Source organism: Rutilus rutilus, assembly GCF_951802725.1.
Source record: "Rutilus rutilus genome assembly, chromosome: 21".
NCBI classification, from domain to species: domain Eukaryota; kingdom Metazoa; phylum Chordata; class Actinopteri; order Cypriniformes; family Leuciscidae; genus Rutilus; species Rutilus rutilus.
In genome coordinates this window covers 23,534,867-23,557,839 of record NC_140226.1, presented here as the reverse complement: position 1 = coordinate 23,557,839, position 22,973 = coordinate 23,534,867, and the positions used below count along the sequence as shown (strand labels likewise).

Here is a 22,973-nt window from a genome sequence, read left to right as displayed (position 1 = left end):
CGTGTAAGGCCTGACTCCATGCAGTCAGCTGTAGAGCGTTTCTGGTGGCTGGTCTGGACTATAACATCTCTTTGAATCGCTGAACTTCAGCACTGTTCAGATACTTAAATCATTTTATTTCTCTGTTATCTAATTTTTTTTGCATCGCTTTGAATTATTTTAGTGCATTAATTCAGTCAGGATATTTAGAAAAAGTGATTTTTAAAAATGTCGCAAAGATGTATTCATATCTATATGCTCACCCTCAGGCCAATTCTTCCCACAAATAAATCAGAATGATGAAATCCTTAGAGAAATGTGCTTCATTAGAAATTCAAATGCCGCTAAATCAAGCCTATCTATGTCATTTTCTTCAGCATATTTATGTGCATTATCTTTCTGTGTTTGCTTAACATGACTTTTTAAAACCTGTTTAAACGTGTCCCTTGGAAACGCTTATGCAAACAGAAGCTATTGTTTCTTTTTTTCGTCTAGAATGCGAAAAAGCTTGTCTGAGTTAATTCAAACGAGTGTTATTTCGCCCTGCTGTAGATTATCAAAGCGATCCATGATGGGAGGCTTCTGAACAAATCTGCTTATGTGCTGTAATTTTTCCAGAAAGGGGATGTATGTACCTGACTGTGGCCTGTGGCACTTTTTAAACTCGGGGTTAGATGTGCAGTTGCATCACACGTGTATGTGCAGGTATCAAAGCAACATTTTTTGGCGTACTTTGCGGGATGTAAGAGCAGATCTGTGTATGTTTGTGTGAAGTGTCAGACGGGTGTATTTGCGCTTCATAGCTCCGTTCTCGTCTGCTCCCAGCCCCTGTTGCGCGGCGAACGGCTGCATTCCCGTAGAGATCCGCATGCTTCCAGGCATATTAAAGCTGACAGTCCATCTGCTGTGTGGCCGTCCACGCTGCCTGTGCTGCCCCTGCGTGCGAGGCCCGCATTTAATTCCACCTGTCCCGTTCTTCAGCCTTCAACCCCCAAAGGTTAAATCACGTGCTCGTCAACGTACAATAACAAGAATCCCTGCTGACACGGTTTAAAGGATCTGTGGCATGATAGCGCTAGTTGTGTGGCATTTAGTAGCTAAACATTTTACTAAAGAAATTATTTGTAAATTTGTTTTTGTTTATAAGCATGTGTAAATGGTTAATTGTGCGTGTGTGTTTTAGCTGTTTGGAGGACCTTCTTGTACTAGGTAACCAGCCTAGGTTAGCTGTCAGGAATGAGTGGAGGGAGAGAGAGAAATAGGCATGGCATTTACCATGCATGGGGTGGCCGTTCCTGCATAAGAAAGAATGGCACCTGTCTAATCAATCAGACCCCCACTATTCACAGATGGAATAGCAACACATGAGTGAGTCACAGAGCATGGCTGCAACACAGACACGCAGACACACACACTCTTGGCTTAATTCAGCTCATTGTCCTGCGTGTTAATCCTTGTCCGCATGGATGCAGTACTTAGGCGTTTTGACAGTAGCGTGAAATGGGCTCAGGTAGATCCCTATAGATTCATTCTCTCCTCTAGAAGCGCCTGTTTCTCCCACTGATCTGAAGTGACACTTCATTTTCGTTGTTACTCTTGCTTTCATTGTTTACCATCCTGTTATTTCTGAAAATTATCTTTTAGTTCTTACTGAAATTGTATAATAATAATATATGTTATTAATAAGAATTTTATTATTATTATAATTAATTATTATTATTAATAAAATAACACATACTAAAAGGAAATATTAATATGTGAATTAATTTGAATTAAAGCTCAGGTAATTCAGTGTATGCAGCATAATATTGATCTGCTTTCATTGTGACTTCGTGGTGAGATTATCAGACAATGTCAATTTTTGTTTTGTTTTTGTTGTGTATTATTATTATTAATAATATTATTAAGTCTGTTTTTATTTAATTTATTTTTTCATTTATTTTTTTCTTTTCTCGTTTCTTTTCTTTTTCCCCCCTTATTTTATAAAAAATTGTAAATGTTAGTTAAGACGTAAGTAAATGATTAATGGGATATGCTGTAAAAAATGTTCAAATTTAAGGAAACATTTTGACTGTGCTCAACAATCCAGCAATCCTGCCCTAATTAATTTCCATATATTTGAATAAACTATTTTACTGTACATACTCAGAGGCCACGATTACCATGTAATTTACATAGCTCTGTCACATATGCTGTTCTGAAATATCAGCTGTACTTTAGCATTCAAGATGAAATAGATATTTTTGTTTTCTGGAAGTGTTCAGAGAATGACTGAGATAAATGTGTGTGTTTGTATATGTACGTGTATATGTGCATGTCTTACTGTGCATGTTTTTCATGTGTTGTGTTGTTTACTTTGATTTAAACATTTAAGATGATCTCTTATTCTTCTAAAGAGATTTTATATTCTTGAAATGCATGTAAATATGTTTAGAAAATGCATTTACTGTATTGTTAATGTACTATTTTACATGCAAACCTTCCTTTCTGATTTCTTTTCAGATGTTTAATATTGTGCCACTAAAGTCAAAGAGTTTATTGGCTTTTGATGTAATTTTCATCCTCGTCTGCTGCTGATGTGACCTGTTATATACAGCATGGCCTGTCGGGAATAAAAAAAAAAAAAAAAATAGCACACTGCTTTAGAGAGCATCCCAGTACTTAATGACAGATATTTAATGCCGCTGGCATTGGGAGTGCAGTAGTGTGTTTGTGTGTAAAGTCACGTTAAAAAGAGTTGAGAGAAACAGGAGTGTATCAGGCCGTGTGGCGTGTGTGATGTGGGGCTTATCGATTCCGCCGCTCACTCGCCCAGAACTAAAGCCAACACATTACGTGTGTGTGTGTGTGTGTGTGCGTTGCTTTTTTTCCACTAAGCTCTGACTGGCTCTTCAGCCTCACTCACACACACACACACACACACACAGCACACGCTGTTCTGCCCACTGTTTATGAGGTAAACACACACTCTAAAGTGAAGCTCTCCAGAATTAACTCTCAAATTAGCAATGATTGCGACAAAATGATTTGACAATCACTGTTGTTTATTCACAACATACTATTTTCTGAAATAATGAAACGACGCCTGAAGCTTGTGCATTTTTTGTGGTTTTCATGTTCTCTAAATGGGATTTAGTTACTGAGAAATTGATTAGGCTTCTAATTCCAATAAATACTAAAACTACAATGCAAAAAAAAAAGGATACAATTAAACTTTATACTTTAAGATGAAAGTGCAAGATTTTTTGAAGAAAAATAAAAAGCAAGAAATGCCTAAACTTCATCGCAGACAGATCGACAGAAAGGAAGACGAGAGCCTAAGAAAGAGAATGGCAGGAAGACCGACAGATCTTCATGGCTGCATTCTCTCAGACAGCCGCTGAAGCACAGCATTAGTTGAGTGATTAGTTTCATCAGTCCGAGTGTGGGGACAGTTGGGGGTTGTGCAGCTCTAATGACATTGAACGTGTTTGCTGAGTTGGAACGGAGAAGGAGAATTAGGGGCCTCCTCTGTTAATTAGAGAGTGTGGCAGACTCATACACTCAACCGCACTGCCTGTGGCTCGTACAACTTCACTTCCTTTACTTTTATCGTACAAAATCTTCAGAATCTTCCAAAATTTGTGTTTCAGAAATTTTCATCTTTGATGGAAAGGCAGTTGTTTTAGCTGAGAACTTGAAGTGTGTGTTAATTTGAACAGGTGTTTTTCTAAGGTACTTTTGTTGCCTCAATTAATTTCCATAAGTTTGTTTAAAGATTTCGCTGTACTAACACAAAGGCGAGGGGTTATTTACATACAGTAAGTCTGCAACAGACACTCCTAAAACATCTGTGTCTTTTGTTTTCTTGTGAGGCGTCTTGGAGTGTTTTCTATGTATTTATGTGATTACCTGCAGCTGCGACTTTGTTAAAACCAAGATTTTGATTAGTAAAGACGTCAATCTTTGCCCTTGAATCACTACTTAAATGCTAAATGGCCTATGTGTAGCAAATGAACTCGTACAGGTGTGACGTCAAACCTTTCCCTGTACATTTGTTTTTTATATGGCCATTTCTCAACCCGTTCTGAACGCTCTGATTCGGCGGGTCCCATAAAGCTACAGGCTCTCTCGCCCTGATGTGTACAGGGGCCACGGGCGTGCGCTGATCTCCCCGATTCCTTCTTTTATCTGCCGACACCCCAAACTTGTTAAATCGGAGGCCAGTAGATTGATGAGTCTGTGCATTAAAAACGTCAAGGCAGGTTTCAATTAGGTTCTGGCATTAACAAAAGAGCCCAGGTTTACCCTCTTCCGATCCTCAGCGGGGACGCACAGTTACAGCGGATCCATTGAAGAATGCCGGTCAGGAAAATAAGGAATATTTTGTCTCACAGTGTGCCGAGCTGCGTCACTGTCTGTCAGCAGTTAATGGCTCAATGGTTCTTTATCAGAATTCCTCAGTCCATCTCTCTGACCCTCGTTTTTATTCCTTTTCTTGCTCTCCCTTTTGTTGTAGAATGAATTTATCAAAGGCCCAAGTTAATAGCGAAGATAAGTACGCCAAATGCGGCGCTTGGAGAACACAACAGCAATACGACATCGAGGCCAGTCACATGCGTGATGCACATGCTCTATATAACCAAAGGTAAGGAAAGGACCAATAATAGTGTCATCAAAAGCCAAAATCAGTTATGGTGATTATTGTTTTATTTCTTTTTGTGTGTTTGTGTGTGTTTTGCCTGCTCAGCTATTATTTATCCATGCTTGCTTCATTCAAGTCAGTGTCTTAGTCTAGTTCGTCTAGTGTCTGTGCGTGTTGTTGTCAAGTCGCAGGATGTAACTGTTGCATGACGTACCCATTGTGCTCTAAACACCTTGTCCTAGGCTGTTCCCTGGGCCTGTAACTATGCCAAACACTGATACAAAGTAATCAGGTCATATTCATTTGTGTCATTTTTCAATGTGTGTGTGTTGATGGAGGGACATTTGTACATATGTTTCTGCCTTGAGCTTTGGTGTTGATAGATAGATAGATAGATAGATAGATAGATAGATAGATAGATAGATAGATAGATAGATAGATAGATAGATATGCTCAGATTGAATATGGTTGTGGGTTTAGATGGATTGGGAAAGTTTATGTTGAGTTTATGGGTATAGGTTGGAGAGGTTGCCGGTTGTCGTCCCCTCCAGATGCAGAGGAATGTGTTAAATGCTTCAAGGATTCCGATTAGCATATAAATTTAGATGTATGAAGATCATTGCTCCGATCACGAGTCAGTGAGTTTTATCTAGATTTAGTGGGGGCTGATTTGCGTATAAAATACAGCCAGATGTGACCAGTTAAGAGTCCTCACCAGGCCCTTCTATCTCTCTCTCTCTCTCTCTCTCTTTCTCTCTCAGGCCATCTTCTGTAAAATGTCTTTGTTTGACTGTTGTAATTTCAGGTCATTTATGGTTATTACTTTAGAGGTTACGGAAGGGTCAGAAAGAAAAGTGCCTTCACTTCTTTGATTTATTTTCAAAAGGTACATTTTATTTTCTTTGAAATATAAGTTCATTTTCAGTAACATTTGTATTTATTCCATCATTTTAATTTACAAAAAAAAAAAAAAAAGGTGCTTCAAAGAAACAATATCTTTAGTCACAGTGTGCAAAGCATTGAATTGCAATGTAGAAATGGCTGTATGTCACTTTAAACACTCAACTTCCTCTTTCTCGTCATCCACTGATGTTTTTGGGGTATTGTTAGGTTTGTGTCCTAAGGCAGGATTTTTTTTAACAAACCTTTTAAAAGAAGGTGACTGTGCTTTGACAGGGACCCTCAAATGTATTACAAGGATTGGATTTGGAACAGGTTAGTCTGGGTCAAACCAATTAGGCTCCATTCGCATGCAAGAAGTCTTTTCCGCTCTAAGCCAATCAGGATCACGTTACTGGCGTAGTCTAAGCTTGTGGTTCTCTATAGACAGGCCTGCCAGGCACTACCGTGTCACGCCATGGGCCCGAAGCAAAGCATGTTGGGAGATGGAGGACATGGCTCTTACCCTGAACATCCACATTGGTCACAGCACAGTTTGAAATCTTGTGTGTATTCATTTTAAGGTGCTTAGATGTGCATCAGTGGTGTTAATTCCGGGAGGAGTGCAATGCCAACTGCGTTGCATTTAGAAAATTCAATTTTGCGGATGATTTTCCTCCAATGCCAGGCACAGACATGTCAAACACATTCACACACATACCAAACAGGGCAGGATGTTTTACTAGCAGCTGTATCAGAAGATTTGAGGTCAGTCACGCATAGATTCGCACACATGCACTCCTGTAAGCGCACATTCATGTAGTCATGCAGCGATGGTCATCAAACCGGCACTGTCACGCATGCACACATGCATAGACATATGATACACAAACACACATTGTTTACAGTTCAATCAGTTATGCCAGCATAAGATTCATAAAGATTCATGGGAAATACATTAAAACAAAAGGGCGCAGGTTTGCTGGGAACCAGGAGAACTTTGAACGCTTGTGGAAGTCTGCTCAGAAAAATAAATCCCTTTACTGAAATAGGCGAACACCCACCTTCAACACTTCCTCACACACATGCACACACCTTCCGCTGATAACTCTCATCTCAGAGCGGAGTGAGAGAGACAGAAGCCTGGTCCTGGGGTCAGGGGAAAAACCTCTCCATCTGCTGGCGAGCTGTTACCCAGATGCAAGCCATTTCCCAGATAAACGGAATCAACTGATTTAGCTCCTTGGCCTCCAGAGGCACTGTTTTATTTATATGATCAAATACTCGGAAAATGATTAATTTGTCAAGGGAGCGGCTTGTTACTGTAAATTTAGCGGGTTGCGTAATAAACTAGATTGCTCTAAACACAGATGGGAAATGAAGGGCTTTTGGGTTTATAACTGGGAGGATTATTAGACTTAGGTGTTTTAGATTGTAGTGTTGAAACTTCAAATCTTTCAGGAGTCTTGGGGCCGAATGTGATGGTCAGGGACCACTTTTTGGAAATAGCTGGATGTTTTATTGAAATGTTGTGTCTTAGTGATAGATGTGGTGTTTGTATGCCATTTTTCAGTTACGTTTTTTTTGTTAATTTATTTCAAATTTGAATAATGACAAAACAATATTGATATTATTGTGAATACTATTGATACCTTAAAATAATAAAAAAATATAAGTATAGTTATGATATTCTTGTAATAATTTTTTATATTTCAATTTTCACATTAGCAGTACTTAATGAAAATGTAGTGCTATTATCATTACTGGTTTTATATTTTAAATGTTTATTCTTATTGATTATAATATGTATAGTTATATTCTGTTGATCTATTGCAATTATTATTATTTATATGAAAATAATAAAAATTTATAATAATTACAATACACACACAAACACACATGTGTATAATATATATTGTCAGAGACAATTATAATTTATTTATTATTATTTATATTAACACATACATAGTAAATTATAAATACATTATTATTGTCTCTGACAACTATGTTAATAAGGGATACTAAGCAATAGTATAGCTGTGGTAGTTCTGTCAGTGAAGGTAGACTGATGTTACAATCTTGATCATCAATGCATTAAAGATGCTGAAAAATGACTTGACTATTTGCGCCTCTTCTTTCACCCTAATGAAAGTGCCTGTAGACATGGAGGGTGTTTCGTTCAGGGTTGGGGACCGGCTCCGTGCAGAGAGAGAGAGAGAGAGAGAGAGAGGCAGAACGGGTATTACAGAGGTAAACCCGATTATGGGCCGAATGTGAATTAGATTTTGTAACAGATGGTGGTGTTGAAAATTTAAGATGCTTTGCGGCAGGGGAAGGCGACAGCAGCTCGGCGCGTCTCCATGTGAGCGGGGGTGATAGACAGCTATAACTCAGGACAATCCTGCCTTGACAGCCAATTTCAAGAATCTGATCTGGTTAAAGACATGGCTTTCACCGGTTCACTCACCAAAAAACAACCACCATTTCTCTCTCTCCCTCCCTCTTTTTCCCCCACTCTCAGCACCTCTTTTACACGCTTGTCATATTTCCTGGAATAAAATCCTCTTTAACCATCTGTTTAATAGAATGTGTTTTTAATCTCCTTTTTTTTTTTTTTTTGTCCCGTTATTTTTTATTATATTTACGTGCAATTTCATTTCTTTGAGACTGCGGCTCATCCTCGCTTATCTGCTCTCATGTCCTGTTGGGGTTGAATAGATGGGTGCTGCGCTCCAACAGCGGTAAAGCAGTGATTTTAAGCGTATTGCTTATTGAAAAATGCCAAAGCTTATTTACTCTGCCCTGTTCTTTAGGGCCTGTCACTGCCGAAGAAGCAATCGCTGGCTCCTACCTGCAATAACTTCAGATAATGAAATAATGGTCACATCAAACTTCACAAATCCTGTTTTGTGTGTTTCAAACTCTAGTTTGACCTCGTACATTGACAGTGATTCAGCTAGACTGGCAGTTTTTGCTGAAATTCTTACAAATAGTTATAAAACAAAATGCATACAGAACAAGATATGCATGTGAGTGTATATGTGTGTTGTTTGTGCTGTTGAGAGGGACACCTTACCTGATAAAGCAGAACACTTATCTGCCCGCACAGGAAAATGACCTAAATCATCAAGATTTTCATCTACGAGTGTTCCAGGGACTGTCAAACACACACACACACACACACACACACACACACACACACACACACACACACACACACGACTCTTATCGGGTTTGGACATCTTAACCCTGCACTGTTGTCAGTGAGAGAGAACGGCACATTCTTATTTTTTGTATTTAAATGAAATTGAAAATGGATAAAACAGAAAACCAATACATTATTGAAAGATTTTAATTTGTCTACCCCCCTCCCCCCATACATTCACATTTGCATAAAGAATTTGCTAAATGTAAATATATGTTCTTATCTCTCTACATTTTCTCTATTGTATCAGGCTGTTGATCCTCTAGTATTTATTACACAGCAGAGCATTAGCTCCTCATCTCCACTGGCCCGCCGCTGGCATTTTTACGGCAGCTCGCTCCATTGTACAAATGTGTTTTTGTCATTATCACATTGATTGCATGTAATCAGAGGTGTTATTTTGCAGGCGTCCATCGACAATGAAGTGAATTACTACTTTCCAACCCAGTAATGTTATAACAATTGATCTGCCCATACAGCCGGAAAAGGCAACCTGTTTGGCACGTCTGTATTTCTTATTCGGGAACAAGAGAAATCAGTATCCCTTCTGTAAAGAGGCAGATCAGTTCCTGTTTTTTTAATGTTTAATTGAATATCCTACAGCTTTCTCTAGAGCAAATGTGCTTTTAACTTACTCTAAAAGTGAAACAAATGTTTAGGTTTCTTTTTTTTTTTATAATTAAATGCAGTTATTAATAGGAGTGAAATACTGTACATTGGGGTCCAAAAAGCAGATCACTATTAAAAATGAGTCAACCCCCCCCCCCCCCCCCCCCTTATTTATTTTTACTTTATCACTGAATATTTCTAATTCAATTTGTCTTTTTTTTTTTTTTTTAAATCCTAAAGCGTTTAGATTTAAATGAAGGAAAAATATATACATATTTTCAATGTAGTCCCCACTGTTAATATAAAGATATTTATGTTTCTAAAACAATTTCCCACACATCTTCGGCTCTAAACATTCAGTAGCTCTCATGGGCAGTTCTTTTCCAGCATTTAGCAGACTGTGCCGCCTCCAGCTATCCATGATCACACAGACTTACTGCTTCCGGCAAAGAGAGAGAGAGCGAGAGGGAAACTCTCAGTGGCTGCACCTTAATGCAATGATTATATGTTTGCCTCTATAGTTGTCAGAGCACTGGATCAAACAGGCTAATGACACCTTGTCATTGCCAAGTGGCTGTGTTTTCCAAAATTGTTTTCCTGCTGATTTGTGACACCTCGCCTCAGCACATAAAACAACAGAGAGTCGACAGCTAGAGGAAAACAAAAGGAAAACAATAATGTCTTTGGTCACAGATCCACTTTGAATTTTAACTTTCAACAAATAGACGGCTTAAATATTTGATGTCTGGATAAGATCAGGAATACACTTCTGTCCGTTGTACAGTAACTGCACATCTGAGATGTTTTGTGTTACTCTCTTGGAAATGACAGGAGGTGACTTTTCTGTCAAGTTTTTCTCATTACCGAAACGTAATAATTATTGATCATGATTGCAGACCCAGCCTTACTGATGCTTCAAAGGCTGTAAAGCATTCTTGCAATTTAGCCAGCTAGCACTTTACCATGTCAACTTATTTAAATCAGCAGAATTCACAGCAACACTATTCAGTAGAAAACCTAAATTTATTTATTTTTGCTTGTTTTAAAAGGCGTTTAGTTTTATTTTGCCCCAATCACAGACTTAAACTAGAACCTTAACACAATGAGGTGGTATAATTTACAAGAAATTTACGAACTCGAGCACTATTTATAATGTCAAATCACAATAATGTCCCTAACAATAAAGAACAACCGATTATGTCTCGTGCTGTATTTAGATTTTTTTTTATCTTGTCTCTCGGCTGACTATTGCCTGCCTTTTTTCTACCCTTCCACTTGACGATTATTATTTCCATTCATAAGCTTAAACTAAATTCCACTGCTTTTCAGCATAAGAACTCCTTTTGTTAATGGCACACTGTGGGATTGAAGCTCGGCGCCAGGCAGTGGTGAAAACAGATAAAATCATTACCTCTCAAATAGTCTCTTCTCTGTCGGAAAGGGCTTTCTTTTCTTCTAAAATATAGGCTTTAGAATTCCATTTCTCTTAGAGCTAATGTGAATTTTACTGCCTCTAATTTTGGATTCAAGTGCGGCCTAGAATAAAAATCTACCATCTGACAATTGAATTTATAGAGAGTTGTGAATATTGCAGGTTTGGATTAATAGAGTCATAGAATTTCAAAGAGCAGGAGAAAGAGAGCGAGAGAAAGAGAACGCTAATAACTTTCAGTCAAAGTTATAGAGCAGGGTGTCTCCTGTTGAGAGTCACTGTAAAGCACGAGGGGCTCTTACAATGCTGGCCTCTTCCTCTTTTGTTACCCGCCGTTTTGACTTCACACTCACTGTGTCACTCAGGACAGGAGGCGGGTTTCTCAGCCGCCCCACAAAAACCAGTTTGTCTCCGTCACCCAAAATAGAATGAGAGAATGTGTTGTGAGTGTAAACAGTCACTGGTGCTTGTTTTCACTGATTTTTAACCGGCTTTACGCTGTGTGTATATATACACAACATGCATCCTTGACATTACTGGAATGTTCTAGAATACCTTTGTGGTCCTCCGCACACCCCAGGACACCTGTCTCTGTGTGCATGTGTGTCAGTGATGCATCAGTGGAAATGTAATAGGAGCTTTTTCATAATCGATTGCCTCTCAATGCAATACACAGAAACAGGTGCCTTGACTCAGCAAATTTTGGCCTTTTACACCAGAATGCATTAATAGCTGAAAGTTCACCATTGTTTTGTTTTGTTTTGATTACACGGTTAAATATTTTAGTCCTATGTATAAACAAATTTTATATAAATTGAATTACTGAATATATATATATATATATATATATATATATATATATAGGCCTATATATAAAGGAAGTAAAAAAAAAAAAAAAAAAAAAAGGTTATAGTAGGCTACTAAAATATTTAACTGGGCCGGTTTAGATTTGTACTTGGCATATATATATATTTTTGATTTTTGGTTATTTTTAATTTAATTTTCTATACTATTAATCATTCAGGCAGTTTTTGACAAACCCTCGTGTGTTAGCCATCTAGGTCTTTACCATGCCAGTTTCAAAATTTGTTCATTATACAAAAATATATTTAACTTGTTGCATTTCTCACAGTCTATAATCCAAAATGTTTTTATTTTTATTTTTGTGTTGTTGATTTGTTTAGTCTGACTCTGTAAAATGTATTTGAATAATAAGGTGGTCTGGTTTCTTTAAAGATTTTCCCTCTCTCTCTCTCTCTCTCTCTTTTGCTCTCTTGCTTTATGGGCCTCAGAAGAAGTCATCTTTTACAAGCTGACCGGATTTTAGAGCCCTCATTTGGAAGCGGGCTTCCTTAATTAAAAAGACCTTTGTGTGGTCTTCCAGACTGCCTATTTTATTTGTCCCCCTCCATCACCATGTTAAAATGGTCCTGATGTGTTGTCTGTATAAATCCTCCGTGATTTTCTTTCTGTCTCTATATAAAGTCTTTGTTCCTCCGCCATCATCTCTCTTTTTACACACCTCATACCGCTAATGCATTTAAAGGAAAAAAGAGAGCGCGTTTAAGTGTGACCTCACACTCAGACTTTATGAAATCACAACCCCCAAAACCTTTGAGGATTTTCGAGAAACAAACAGTCCCTGAACGATCACATTTTGCTAAACGTAGATATTGAAGTGCTGCTAATTGATGCGGCTGTGTTGAAGTGCCGCCCTCCACCCCCATACGCCCTGCAGGACCCAGCTCAGGTCTTCTGGATTGTTGACAGGGGAAACGGTTAATCCACTCTTGCAGGCCTTGAAGCCTCCTGTAAGACAGAGCAGAGATATCTATTAATTACAGCGCTCATTAATAGGCCTCTCTCCCAGGGCTCTGTGGGTGGAGGGGTGGTTCAACTAAATGGGTTGGTGGTATCGAGCGATGTGGGGTGGGTGGGTGGGGTGGTTGGCCTGCTCTTTTGTTTGGCTTTGAAGAGTCTCTGCTTTTGACTGTGTGGGTGTCTGTTTGTGTTACTGGATTGATACTGGATGTTTGTGTCTGTCCAGCTGATTTTTTTTGTTTTCTGTCCGTCGATGCGTATGAGCGTGTGTGTGCGAGTGTGTATGGTGACTGGCCACGGGCGAGGATGATGGAACTGCTTTGCACCTCCGCACTGATTAGAGTCATGTAGAACAAGTTGATATTGACTGGAAAGTGAGTGATGGCGCTGAGCTATCCGTACTGTCCCTCTCTCTTCCGCCCTGCAGACGCTCATCTGTCATGGTGCATTTGATCACCGGATCCCACCTCTTGATCCACAATCACAAGAAAAGGCCTTTAGCACTTTTTTTGTGGAGATGGAAGATTTTGGTGCTGGAGAAATGACAGGCTTTGACTTATACTCTGTAACTCGACAATACATAATTTCCTGTCAAATGAAAATGAATCTGAACGGTCAGCATTGATTTAAGTTCAACTTTCTTTTTTATATATATATATATATATATATATATATATATATATGTGTAAATGAATAAATGTAATATTTATTATAATTGTATTTTTATATTGTAATTAATTGTAATAAGTAATTCTGTCCAAAATCCTTTATTGTAGTGTGCATATAGATCATTATAAATATATCATTATGATTTGACAAGGCAAACAAATGTCTGAAATTATTTATTGCAGAGTGTGTATATTTATGTAAAACGACAGGATCTAAAACTATTAGGACATGACTGAGTTGGTTGTGCCACATTTCTTTAGAACTCAATTGGCTGCACACTATGCTAGAGTAGCGATGTTAGCTCTCCTCTTTACAGCCGTGTAGATATACAACCACTCAGACACTTTAGTGAGACCCAGGGGACCGTGGCACACTGGCTCTCATATGCCTCGCCTCTTATGTTTCCTCTCAGAGAAGTCATTAACATGCTAAAAAACTAGAATTCTGAATTCTCAATCAGGGGCTTTTTTTAGCTGCTGAATCCTCTGTTCTCTCAGGCTAAGGTGGACCCATGTGCAGAATGGAGAGTTGCTCTTAAGGGCTGGGGGGCTGGGTTGAATGTTTCTTTTCTTTTGTTTTTCTCAATTGCTTTGTGTTGGCGACACATTTTTAAGTTGCCCCTGCTAAAAAGACCATTTTAGACTAACATGAATTTACTATATTGCTAGCATCTAAGGCACCATATGTTGGTCTTTTCAGCACGGACATCAATGAAAAGTTCTCAGGCAATAATTTTCTTAGTTTCCATACTCATTTACTGTTGGTCATGTACACTAACGCTTCAATATTTGTTTTATGTTTTATCCTTGTAGGCTGCTCTGCAGAATGTCCAGCAAGGACCGCCACATTGAGTCGAGTTGCCCCTCCTACATAAAGACGGAACCTTCCAGCCCCGCATCACTGACGGACAGCGTAAATCACCACAGCCCCGGCGGCTCCTCAGACGCCAGCGGTAGTTACAGCTCCACCATGAACGGCCATCAGAACGGTTTGGACTCACCCACTCTTTACGGCCCAACTGGTGCTCTGGGTCCCAGCGGAGCCGGAGCCAAGCGTTACGAGGACTGCTCCAGCACCATCACAGAGGACTCGCAGATTAAATGCGAGTACATGCTGAACTCCATGCCCAAGCGCCTGTGTCTGGTGTGCGGGGACATCGCCTCCGGCTACCACTATGGCGTCGCCTCCTGCGAGGCCTGCAAGGCCTTTTTCAAGAGGACCATTCAAGGTTGGCTTTTACCCTCCCTCAGCTAGAACTTCAGCTAGGTTCAGGTGGCAGACCAGGGTGTCAGAGGGACTTAGTCAAAGTGCAATACCTAGAATCAGCACAAATCAATTCCATACATCCAACGTCCTCTGGCTTTACACCACCTAAGCAGCTTTCCGTCCAGTATACATGTAAAGCCAAAGGGGGTAATGCTCTGGCTTATTAGTCAATAGTATGTGCTACAAAGAAATAAACATGTCCTGCTTCAGATTAACAAGCTTGATCAGTTATTTCAAAGCGGAGATTAGCAGTAATTTAATTTACCGGGAAGTAATTCATCTGCTAGTGTATAGAAGTGACAGTAAAGCTTTGAGGAACAAAGTAGGTGCTGAATAAATGGGTCAAATATTTGCTCGGCCTGAACACAATCCAAACCCCCGAAAGGTGGGAATTTGACATATCGGTATGTTTCATCCCATTAACCAATAAAACTCTTGGTGATTTTCAAAAACATCCCATCCAGCTGGACATTTATTGAGTTCTAGACTGGCAGGTTTTTGAGGGAAGGAACAGGGTTGTGGAGTTCAGGGATGCAGGGACGTCAGGACAGCGGTTTGGGGGAGGGCGCTGGGACAGGCGGCAGCACGGGCGCCACGGCCACTCAAATCACTGGCAGCTGGCATTCCGGTGGCACTTCTCCAATGCCACCTGACAACCTGCATCTATCACCTCCCAATTGAGCCACTCGTAGCCAGGCAGGGGCAAAATACTGGAGGGGGATACCAAGAGTGCAACCTCAGAAAGCCAAAAACATTCCCAAACCCGTTTACTTCATTGCCGTTGCGGAAGGTCAGCTCAAGGTCATGTTGTCGCCATTCTTTGGAAATGAGCTCCATTGGCATTTGACTGCAACTGATGAATGATGGAAGTGTAGCGTTTAGTATGAAGACAGGCAGAGGAAGAAAGCGCCTGGGACATTTTATATCTTGTTTGAAACCTCTAGTCGGGCACTTGACTGATAGACAATGGACATTGCACTAATCGACTGCCACCTAACTCAAATCACATCACTCTATTCTGTCAGCGAACACACACGCACACACACATACAGCCTCCTTTCCACTGTGTTGATAACCTGGACACAGCACTCAAGCCATTGGCATTCAACTACTGGGAGGAAAGCACCTATATTAGATTGGCAAGGATTTTTCCCCCCTTAAACATTCCCTGCTGGTTAAGACCACTCAACCAGCCTCATCCCTCACGCGAATCACCTTTCAACTCCACACACATTCCACCTGCACAGATTCCTCCCAATCCGAAGACCCTAATGGATTCTGGAGATTACCTGACTAATGAATATTGGAGCTCAGTTTAATGGACATGCATACTTTAAATACTGTTTCCTGTTGAATTAGCAGTCTTGAGCATTTAGCCCCCCCTGCTCGTGCTGCTAATCTGCTTTTTAATGAGGAAACATCAGTTCACAGAAGAGAAGTCAATACAAATCAGTGTTTACAAAGTCTGATTAACTCTGAAATATTTCATCAGTGTGGAGGTCCCAGACGGGCCCTATGTTAATTGCATGTGTGCGTGTGTGTGAGAGTCTGTTTCAGTGTCTGTGTGTGTGTGTGTGTGTGTGCGTTCTAATAGTTATTCTATAGTGCAAATTCTCTCCCTACGCTGAGAGTTTTAGCACTGCCATAAGCTGTTCCAAACCCTAAATTTGTTAAATTAAATTACTATATCTGGCAAGTTATTCTCATAATTCAGCCAAGGAACTGTTTAAATGCTTTTATTGTGTGCCAGATTACTCATCAGATTCTATTTGTGTGCTATTGCAAAAACAAGCATACATCATTGCAATAGGAAGCTTGCAATAGGAAACGTATGGCTCTCTGTGCTTTGTTTATGATGGGGATTGGTAGGATGAGGAGCTGTGTTAGTTGTCACTAGGTGATTGGAAGTTCACTTAGAGGGAAATTGTGACCTGCAGGTCTTTGTTTAGGTTTAGTAAAGTCTGCCTGCCTGCCCAGCTTCACACAGTTCTATGACACATGACCTCTGAGGAGAGCCAGTGGCGCTTTCCTGCATGACATTTTGCACTCATTGCACACACATATACAGATATGATGGGATGCTTTTGCTGTATTTCAGTCTTTTCTTTTGGACTGACAAATTGAGCTTGGGTTTGCACTCACAGTATTTTATTGGTTGAGAGTATAATGTTTGAAAGTGTGAATTACATTTTAATTGATATGTATAGCAATTGTATTCAACAAGGGTGCATTAATTAGTCAAAAGTGACAGTAAATACTAATTGTGACAGTATTTCTAATGTTCTTTATAATGTTGAAAAATATATATACATCTCAGTTACCACAAAAATATTAAGCAACACGACTGTTTTCAACTCTGAAAATAATAAGAAATGCCTCTCGAGCATCAAATCAACATATTAGAATGATTTTTGAAGGATCATGTGGCAATTGAAGACTGGAGTAATGGCTGCTGTAAATTAAGCTTTTACATCATTTTTGATTAAATAAATGTGGCCTATTAAGAAGAAATTTATAAAATAAAAAAAACGAACAAAAATCTTACCAACCCCAAGCTTTTATTTGTGCAAATGATAAAATTGTACATATGAGATAATCTAATACATGATATTTCTTGCTAGATTGCTACAGAAATGAAGTTTTGGTTGGCAGTCATTAAACACTTTCTGTTCCTTCCCTCTACATGCCTCGCCACAGGAAACATCGAGTACAGCTGCCCCGCCACCAATGAATGTGAGATCACCAAACGCAGAAGGAAGTCCTGCCAAGCCTGCCGCTTCATGAAGTGTCTGACCGTCGGCATGATGCGAGAAGGTGAGTGATAAAAAAGGGTCGGGGAGGGGAAGTAAATGAACATTTTATCCGTTGTCCGACTGTATTTCTCACTCTATCTACTATTCTGAGAAAATGTACTGGTTTCTTTGAGGAGGAAGAAAAGTAGAACAGGTCTGGAATAAAGTCAAGGTTGAAACTGAAGGGCCGGTTGGCCTCCTGCCCTGAGGGCCACTCACGGTCAGCCAAACACCATCTTTTGTCTCGGCCTCAAGGCCCAGTTCTAACTAACAAGACTGGTTATTATTTAGAGAGATGGCCTGTGAGGCATTTTCTCAAAGGTCTGCCAAATGGACAAGCAGTTATTTTGAAACCGCCGCTCTCCTGTGGAAAGGCTCTGGCTCTCCAGGCTTTCCTGCCTTTGATGTTAAAAGTTTACAGAGGAGCTGCCTGAACTAGCCTTTAACCTTCACGCTGGAAAAAAAGTCCTTTCTGATATCTTCAGCAGCTGAAATGCGGCACGGCATCTCGTTTCCTCGCTTTTCATTCAGGCGGACAGGATGTGTTTTGTCTGCCTATGAAAGAATCGCCGTCATAGGCGGGAGAGGGAAGATGTGAGAGAGAATGAGAGGTAGGCTATGCTCCTGTCACTCACAGCATAGGAACTCTTAGAGACACAAGTGTGTGTGGACACAAACGCTCTGGCCCTTTAAGTCACGATCAGGTAGACTGCACCTTATTCACCAAGACACAAGACCAGACACACACACACAAGCCCTGCGGCCAGCCTACCTTCTGCGGACCTGAGTGGTCAGCTCACATTATACCAAAACAACACATCTGTGGAGCAACAGCAGGCACAAATGCCCCACAGGTTCACATTTGTTTGCGTTGAGAGTGAGAGTGAGAGCGTGCGCATATGCATGTTTTTGTCCGTGTGAAATGTTTCTTTTTTATATTATCCGTCTTTTTCTCACACATACACACGCACACACACACACGCAAATGGCAATCTCATTCAACGCTATTGTTGCCCTGTGCAGGGACATTTGCCTACACGGCCGGTGTCGCTGACAGGTAGGTAATTGATAAGTAGAGGCCTGTTTTCAGAAAGGTCTGAGGGATGTAGTTGCATGTTTGATATGGCATCTTCTCCCATGAGCACCCAGACAAATAGCAGCCTTTTGTTCTTGCTGCTAGCCACCCATATACACATATATCAAAATGGCACCCAATGGCACAACCATTTGTTGTAAAGTGCTTGAATTTAATACAGAGGTCCCCCTCTACATATGAATAAGGGTCATTTGAAAAATTGATGCATCAATTTTCTTATTTTTCCAAAACATGTTTACTTTACACACAAAGAATGGGGGAAAAAACACATACAGACAATTCAATTCAACAATAGATATTCATATAAAATATGTGAATTGCTTTTGTTTGGTCCCTCACATTTTTTATTTTGTTAGTCAGCTTTATGACAGTAGCTACTTTTGAACGTTACGCTAGCACCTATTTCGGGTTTGTTGTTTTCACAGCTTTTAGACACACATACAGTACAAACACAATTCAACCTTCTGATTATTCGTATAAAATATGTGTGTAAAATGCTGTGCTTTTAGTCAGATTTACATCATTTTATTTGCTGAATGTTGTGCTAACTTGTTTTATGCACAACAAACACATATTGTACCAGCACTATTTAACCTCTGGCTATTCATGTAAATAGGCTATTTAAATGACTTGTTTTTATTTTGTTGTTCAAAAGTAGCTACTGTCATAAAACTGACTTACGCTAGCACCTATTATCGATTATTTTCACAGCTTTGTTAGACACGCATACAAATACAATTCAACCTTATGACTATTCTTATAAAATCTTGAATAAAATGCTTACGTTGGTTTTGTGTCAGGTTTACAATACTTTATTAGCTACTTTTAAACGTTGCACTAGCTTGTTTTCTTTGGGGTTTTTTACGTTTTTTTTACCAGCTTTTTAAGCAATCAGCACATACAAACAGTTTGACACTGTGGATATATAAAACATTTTTTATAGGTTTTGAATATTAAGATTGTTGAATCTATTCTAGCTGCTTTTGAACAATACATACAAACACAATTTAACCTCACTGAAATGAAATATTTGAAAATGGTTTTGTTGTATGCCTGAGGTCACTTACAGTTCTCTGTGTGTAAAATGCTATGCTAACTATATTTTGTTTGTCGGTTTTGCAACACTTGACTAGCTACTTTTGTAACATTACACTAGCACATTGTTCAGGGTTGTTTTAGACATGCAAACACAATTCTGCCTCATGGCTTTTCATATGAAATATTTAAATTACCTTTAAGTATGACTGACGTTCCTCATGGTTTTCTGCAAATAAAATGTTATGCTAACATTTTGTTTGTACGTTTTACAACACTTTTGAACGATATGCTAACACGTTTGTCAGGTTTTGTTGTTTTCAGTGTTTTAGCGCAGAACTCACTGGCCTGGAATCAGATTAAATCCAGATCAGTCATCTACGTGTGTGTGTTAGTTGTCAGTCGACGTTAACTGTGGCTGGCTAGCTTTGGTGAGGTACAGGCTAAGCCGGCGTGTCAGTGTCCGTGCTGAGGTTGGAGTTGGAGGGTTTTAGGGGAGAGGAGGGGGTTGAGTTGTTACCCATAGCCAACAGCTTGCTTAAGGGAAAGATCTGTCTGAAATTAGCCCTGTCACCCCTGGGAGACATGAAGGTGGGGATGGGATAAGAAATCCTGATAAAGAAAGGATCCTACACACACACACATCCACAACACAGACTTGCAGTTCTGTATACCAGGCATCCAAAGTGATGAAATCCTTCGGCAGACAGAGCCAAACCGCCGCAGGGCTAGTTGAACCACCCAACATGATATCTGTCCACCTATCACAACGCAGCTCTCACCTACAGCTTAACACTCCCATATTGTACACACACACTGCTCATACATATGCATAAGTAAAGCCTCTCAGTATCAACACGCACTCGCCTTCGCACCGAGAGTGCGTGCAGGTGCTCACCTTGCAGGCACATGCGCGCTCTAGCTGCAAGGAAATTGCTGCCTCCAGCAACATCTCTGTTTGACCCTGGGGGCCGACCTCCTGCCGCGTCGCTACCTCCAGCCACCCAACTGTAAAATTATATCCACAGACAGTCAGAGAGACAGGGACTGGGCCTGACAGAGCACTGGCCTGAGACCAGAGCTGGGAATCATCCCTAACATGCTGGAGCTAAAGCACGCGGCGCTACGCAGCGTGAGGGGAACGAGAGCCGTATACCAGGACTGGAGAGTGCTTATTACACGACACTTAGAGAGATGCAGTTCACAGACGAGCTGATGCATGCGGCTCTGATCACACACACTCACACTCAGAGAACGCACTTATTCACAAGAACATATACAGTACACTAGGATGCTAATGCATATACACACACTCATAAATACCTACATGCTCTTCACTCTGCGAAACCTTGCGTACTCTAAGCTAAGTGAGAAGGGGCATACGTGTGATGATGATGATGTTGATGGTAGATTCTCAGCCACTCGTCCCTCATGTCTGCACACACAGATGGATGGCCTTCTCCACAGAGCGAGCTGCTTAATATACCTCATACCTCTCTTTGTTCCGCTCGTTTGGAGTGATACTTCTGTCTTTCGCCATCACTGTAGATTTGAGATTTTATAGTGAGGGAATATTTTTTCACACTTTTTGAAACTATTTTTTTATTTATGAATTATTATAAATTATGATTTAATCTATCTAATTTACTTTTAAATAATTAAACAACAGTGTTTGGTCAAACTATTTATTATATCAGTACTGGAGCTTTTAGCGCTTTATGTACATGAAGTGTGTGTATAATTATGTGGATAATAATTTAGAAGTATAAAACATTTTTTTTTTTTGAGATTCAGAGTTTACAGGACATGCTGAATGCATATTAGTTTCCTCACTGAACAATGAAGTGTTTTATTTGCTTTCATCTAAACCCAGAAAGCGGATGAGAGAGTAAGAGGGGGAAAATAAGAAACCTGCAGACGTAGGTTGGCAGTGATGGGATGCACCTTACGAATATGTAACATCTAATTCCTGCAGAAGGCAATTAGAGCTCGCCCAATTATTGTGCTGTGTTATAGATAGTGGCTGTCCTAACGAAGGCCGGAGTTTGGATTCTGACAGCAGTGGCTCTCCCCACCGTAAATCTCCGGGGACACGAGCAGCCATGGAAGCAAAATAACCAGACCTGCCTGTAGATATGAGTAGGCTAAAGTGTCTGCTCTCTCTCTCTCTCTCTCTCTCTCTCTCTCTCTCTCTCTGTCTCACACACATACACACTGACATACATACTCATACATATAGAGTGCGTGCTGCTTTTAGTCAGAGCAAGAGAGCAATTTAAAACTCAAAAGCCTGCCTCATTGCATCAAATCCCGCTTAAAATTCCTCTGCTTCTGTGCTGCAAACCCTTCAATGAAATATATAGCATGCTGGCCACTGTCACCATTATCATGACTGACATAGAACATGCTACAGGCAATGATCACAGTGGTCAGATATGCTACTGCGAAAAACACCTCATCAGCTAAACATCCCACATTATTTTCTCTTGTATAAGTCTAAATTAGTAGTTCTCAGCTGGTGAATTGTGAGCCAAAAATGGGTGGATCTTTCTGGTTGACGTCAAAGGTCGTCAAACACTACAGTGTTTTGGTACTAAATTGGTACTAATGATTAAAAAAAAATGTTTTTACATTGTTGCTTTTAATTATCATTATCATAATATTATTAGAAAATAATAATAATACCAGAATTATTAGATTATTATGCTTTTAAAGCATAATATTTTAGAGACAGTTTTGTGTACTTTTGTGTGATAAACCAATTCAAATCTATAGGTCTTAAAGCAATATAATTTCAATATAAATGAAAATTTTTTTTTTTATCTTTTAACATATATTTTGCACTAGGAATGATAACTTGTAGCTGTCTCACTCAAGTCGTCCCAAGTATCTCTGGAAAAAGATGGAGAGAGTGAACAAGACTACTTTGCTTGACGTCTGTCTCACCTTTTGTAGTTTCTTCTTTTCCGCCTTCCCATTTCTGCATTTTAGTTTTTTTTTTACTTTCCTTACCACTTTCTTTATTTTTCTTTCTCCCTCTCTCTCATTCATTCTCTCACACTCCATCCCTTCCTCATCAGCCTTTCGCTCTCTCGCCCCTCTCTTCCTCTGACGGGGGGCATAAATCATCGTGCTGTCAGCGGGCGAGGCTCGCTGGATTATGCAACGCCGCCATTCATTTAGAGCCTGAGGAGAGGACCCGTCTGAGACCACCCTCCACCCACCACTCTTGCCTCCCCAAAATAGAGAGCTAGTGTCTTAAAGAGAGCTCTCAGGGGGGTGATATCATTATGCAGTCTCTCTCTCTCTGTAGTTTGCCCTACTTTATTCCTAGATAGCGCCTCTGTGTGTGCTTTTAAATGTCAGCATGGCAACTCTTTCTCAAAGCTGGTTTGTTTTTCTTCCAGGGTGCGATTGTGCTGCACCTTCAGTTTGAGGTTCCCCCCATCTCCCTGTTAAAGAACAAACAGTTGTCGATCTTCTCGCTAGCCACTGAGACTAATTCAGTCCTAGATATGTAGCTGACTCAGTTTCTGTGGAGCACAAAACCAACTTGACAGAAAAAT

At 40.0% G+C, this 22,973-nt stretch overlaps 1 protein-coding gene across 5 annotated transcripts in view; it reads left to right on the top strand.

Annotated features, from left to right (window-relative positions):
- Positions 1-22,973, top strand: part of esrrga (estrogen-related receptor gamma a) — a 170,419-nt gene that overhangs the window by 104,896 nt on the left and 42,550 nt on the right. For 3 of the 5 annotated variants that reach the window (XM_084394316.1, XM_084394318.1, XM_084394317.1), the window contains exons 2-4: positions 4,478-4,606; positions 14,031-14,446; positions 17,182-17,298. In XM_084394316.1, the coding sequence (XP_084250442.1) occupies positions 4,478-4,606; positions 14,031-14,446; positions 17,182-17,298 (662 nt within the window). The remainder of the gene's footprint in view (positions 1-4,477; positions 4,607-14,030; positions 14,447-17,181; positions 17,299-22,973) is intronic. The other 2 variants (XM_084394319.1, XM_084394320.1) reach the window with 1 other exon arrangement.